The sequence below is a fragment of the Opisthorchis viverrini genome, assembly GCF_000715545.1.
Source record: "Opisthorchis viverrini unplaced genomic scaffold opera_v5_53, whole genome shotgun sequence".
In the NCBI taxonomy this organism is placed as follows: domain Eukaryota; kingdom Metazoa; phylum Platyhelminthes; class Trematoda; order Opisthorchiida; family Opisthorchiidae; genus Opisthorchis; species Opisthorchis viverrini.
Window position 1 is genome coordinate 1,416,564 of NW_008751710.1, and position 4,850 is coordinate 1,421,413.

Genomic DNA, 4,850 nt, shown 5'->3' on the forward strand with positions numbered 1-4,850 from the left:
TATTATATTATATTATATTATATTATATTATATTATAGTGTATTATATTATAATATTATTATTGCATTATATTATATTGTTATATATTATTATTATAACGTGATTCTTCATATTTGCCATGTTAGTAAGCTAATTAAGCGGCGGATCCGAAAATGAGCAGAACTTTTTGTCAAATAGTGTGAAGCTATGGAGCTCGACCTGGCTCGGTAGTTAGGGCAAGAACGTATTGGTCGGGCAGTCCGTGGTTTGAGGCCAACATCTTGACTGGTCCTGTTGAGTCTCGAATAAACCGGCAGTATCTCATCCTTCGTGCTTCCTTCGCGTGGTATGGCAGTTTGGTACCGAAAGTTATTACAGCTGAACGATTCATTGCTTGTAGTGAGCATTAGTGTTCTATCTTGGGACCCTGACACAGACTCACCATCCTTTGTGCATATGTCGGCAGTGTGGGCGCTGTTTCTCATTTCTGTCCAAAAGTATGAGTCAGGCACTCACAGTTTCTTAGAAAACAGACGATAAAATCGGCTCTGGTCACATGAGTGGGGAAAGGCTGAATCGGTTTCACACAGTTACACATAATATTTAACAGTTTTTATTGAGATCTTTCAGTCTGGGAGACCTGAAACCCTATAACACTACTTATAAGGTTGTCAAAAGCTCTTCGACAACTGGTTTCTTGGGAATCATCAGGTAGGCGCTGTCGCCAAGTTTCCATCAAACTTAAGTTCTGTTTATGCAGCAAGATGTACACGAGTGACGAAGCAAGCATTTTCACCAAAAAAACGTTTGTTTGTGATGTTCACTCGAATGTGTTGCACAAAGCTCGCCTCCTTAATCAATTGGTTTCAACTTTTTATCGCTACTACGTCTAGCTATACTATTTCACTTTTCGAGCACGCGCTGAAGTGATACGCATGGTATTGCATGCGGCCGGTGTGCCTTTCGACGATGAACGAATCTCAGCGGATGACTGGCCCAAACGAAAATCTGAGATTCCTGGCGGAAGGATGCCTGTGCTCCAAGTGTTCGAACCCGGTAGACCGGATAAACCGAAGAACTATGTGGAGAGTATGGCAATAGCACGGATGCTGGCAAAAAGATTCAACTTAATGGATGACACGGAAGAGGGCTACTACAACATTGAACGAATGATTGGTGAAGTAAGTTGGCAACCTTAGTCTTAGCAGTATGTCCTTAATAATAAAAAATAGAGCATTGCACAGAGACTGACAGGATACACAAAACACGTGGAATAATCTCTGTAGGTTTGTGAATGGTTTACAAACTGATGTGGATTTAAAACCATTTGTTCATGAATGAGGACACTTCACATGGTTCGAATGAAGACTCGGCTGAGTCATCTAATTGGACATGCTTATGCAGTTTTCGTCAGTTTGGTACCCCAGCATTGCTAAATTTTACCCCTATTTTTTCGAAACAAAAATGCACTACTGACCGCAGAACTCCAAAACAGCTTTCGTAAATTCTTCTGAGTAGGATGGTTGCGAATGCCTCACAACTCAATTGAGATGCCAGCTGCACTTGGGATCGGCGAAGCTACAGGCTCAAGGGCTGCTAGCCCTCAACATGGGGACACGTGACTGCGCTGGAGGAACGTTCTCGTTTGACGAACTTCTTGTATACCCTAAAGAACATTCACTCGTACGAAGTTCACAGTCCTCTTAGTGAAATAAACACTTTCCTGAAATTTTTTAGATTTCATTATTAGAAAAAAGTACATGGCTACATCGATCAAACTAGGAAATTCGACTAAGCAATTCCGTTCATTTTTGATTCGCGGAGACGGTAAGTGGAGCGCTTTCCAAAAACAGAAGTCTCTAAGGTGGTGCAGTGTGATACGACCAGAAGCCTTGACGCTACTAACATGCAAATTCATACCGTTAAAACGCTGCTTCAACAGAACGGAGATCAAAGCGTGGGTTTTAATACTGCAACATGCCAGATGATCTCGTTTTGTAGGAGGAAGGAGCTGCCTTTGCTAAGCCATAAGTTCAGCAGCTCATTCTGTAGATAGCAGTGATGGAAATTGAAGAGATGAGTGGCATTTGGTATGCCACGAAGCCACTCAAGTTTTTGGACAGTGCAAAATCACACGCTTGAATTTTAAGTCGGCTATATTATCGTACAAATTGGCATCCTCTGTTGCAAGGCGCACGCAGTTTCGTCACAGAAGCCATACATCTCTGCTGTATAAGATGAAGGATACTGCAAACAGCCATGAGGCTTTGTTGTTCTTCCGATTAACCGACGTTTCCGTAAAGTCACCTTCTACATAAGTGGCCTTTATTGAGGATTATCTCTATATTCTGAATGTGTTGAGTGGTTTTTACCTTGTCAACTGCTTTCGGAGGGAGACTCGGGACGGATACCACTCACTTGGCTAGTGTTAAATCAAACCGACTAACTCCTTTGTTTGTGAGTTCAACAACAGCTAATTAGGATACTGCACCCGAAAGCCATAGGGTGAAATTTACCTAAGCTCAGCTAGTCGAGTGTCAAGTGTCAAGTCAATAATGTTACTTTCTTTACCCGTATCCAAGTGTGAAGATGTGCTCAAAGAGCTTCGCAACGCTTTCCTGTCTCCGGCGGATAAGAAGGAACAACTCGTGAAAGAAGCAATGGAAACCTCGATTCCAAAACTACTGAACGTGAGTATACAAAAGCCCATGGGTTCTTGAACCGGTTTTGAAGAGGATTCATTACCGCTTTTTCTCCAAAGTGTACCCCAAAAGTTTTTTTGAGCAATTCGCGAATATACACTCATCCGCAAACTAATTTTGTTTTTCGAGAGACTCACCTGGAACCCAGCTGATTCCCTATTGTGTGATGTTCTCAGGCAACTGAATGTGCTGAACCAGGCCGCCTCATGTTTCAGTCGCACATTCAGTTGCCTGAGAACCTCACAAACGAGAGGTTGAGCTGGGTTCCAGGTGAGTCTCTCGAAAGAACCAAATTAGTTTGCAAATGAGTGTATAATCGCGAATTTCGTGAAATTTGGTTTCAAATAGAACATAAGGTTGACGGAAACCCGGGGACTGCGCCTACCTGATGAGCCCCAATACGGGCCAAACCGGTCGTGGGCTGTCGACGGATTTTCTGCAACCTTATGAGTAGTACATTACAAAGACATACATGTATCACGTTTTTTGAGCAAACTTGTGAGTAGTTTCCTTTATGAAAGCATTTTTTCATGTTTATTCAGCACAATATAGGAGGCGCATTAATGAAGAGACAGATAACAGGTAATCTTTAGTAAGTTGACACCGCTAAAACTCTCTTCGAACGTTTTGAAGGTTTTAGATGTGTTTGTTTACCTAACTACCTGTGGGTCCTGATAGCTCCTAGGTCACGAGCTTGAGACCTTGCCTTGTATACTGAAAATCTTAGTCAGTCGAGTGCCCTCTCCTTTACTAGGACATGGTAGACGGGCGTAGATGGATCGAAACATAACCTTTTGATAGGAAAGGCACAGTCAGGTTCACAAAGATTGTAGATATTGATGGTTGGTAAACAGACGATCCCAGGCCCAAGTATTGTACTGATATGAGTGTGTGTTTGTGTGTGTAGCCTTTATCCAAACTGACTGCTTGAATTTCTTTCAACATTACAGCTTATTTCACAGTCACTGAGCGAATCTGCTGGCAGGTTTGTTGCTGGATGCAAAGTTACCCTGGGCGACCTGTGTCTGCTGGCATGCCTGGATCACGTGGACAAAGCGGATCCTGAATTGGTGAAAAATAAATACCCTAAACTGTTGGAGTGGCGCGAAGCCGTGTTGAAGGAGAAGCCAAAACTTGCAGATTACATAAAGTCACGTCCTGACACACCTTTCTGATTTTTTATGGGAATTCATTAAATAAAGGCTTGTCATATCATTTTCGCATCAGTACCCCTTTGTTCAGTCTACTTTTGGGCGTTTTTTCTCCACCGATCCCTGATAAACTTTGCTCTTCGCACACCGTCCCAACGAAACATGTCTTGCAGTCGGCGGACACGCGTATAAAATGTTCATATTCTGATTATACCTGTGCCTTTCCAAGGGCTACATCATGAGGAACCGGAAACAACAAAACAAAGAACTCTCCTGTGTTTTCATAAAGTAAACTACTCACAAGGTTGCTGAAAGCTCTTCGGCAACCCACGACCGGTTTCGCCCTTCTTGGGGCTCATCAGGCAGGCACAGTCCCGGAGTTTCCCTCAACCTTATATTCTACTTGAACCCAAATCGGACTGTTTTCGAGAATTACACTCATTTGCAAATCAATTTGGTTTTCACCAGAGACTCAACTGAATCTCTCTTTTATGATATTCTACAACTGAACGTACTGCACACAGGCCGCCTCATGTTTCAGTTGGCACGATATTCGAGATATCGCAGTATATTTTCGTAGAGGAAACTACTCACAAGGTTGCTGAAAATTGATTTGCAAATGAGTGTATTTCTCCTGTGTTTCATTCTATCTCAGCGAGGACTATCCCAACAACTTCGAATGTCCTCTCATGATCCTTCAGATAGTGGCATCATTACCTAGAAAATGTTCCTACTCACGCACACTTATTCAGCCCCAATGAACTCAGAGAGGCTGACTTCCAATCGGAAAATATCCGGACCAACTACAAAAGACTGCACGAATGCTTGATTCAAAGAAATCAAATGAAATGGAAGGACACACTGTATTGGATCATGACTAACAACGTTTTGAGGAATGGCAGGATCTTCAATCGCTTTCGATCCTCTAAGCAGTAGTTGATATTCAGGTTGCATCCGAGACGTGGCTAAGGCAATGAGTAGTAGCCACAACACTAGTAGAATCCTATGTGTGTCAGGT

The 4,850-nt window shown here is 42.6% G+C and overlaps 1 protein-coding gene across 1 annotated transcript in view; it reads left to right on the top strand.

Annotated features, from left to right (window-relative positions):
- T265_03688 (hypothetical protein) overlaps positions 1-3,911 on the top strand; it is a gene marked incomplete at both ends in the record, with an annotated part of 21,480 nt that extends 17,569 nt beyond the window's left edge. Inside the window, 3 exons of the mRNA XM_009168230.1 lie at positions 873-1,160; positions 2,562-2,669; positions 3,632-3,911. Of these exons, the coding sequence (XP_009166494.1) occupies positions 873-1,160; positions 2,562-2,669; positions 3,632-3,856 (621 nt within the window). The remainder of the gene's footprint in view (positions 1-872; positions 1,161-2,561; positions 2,670-3,631) is intronic.
- Positions 3,912-4,850: the final 939 nt, after the last annotated feature.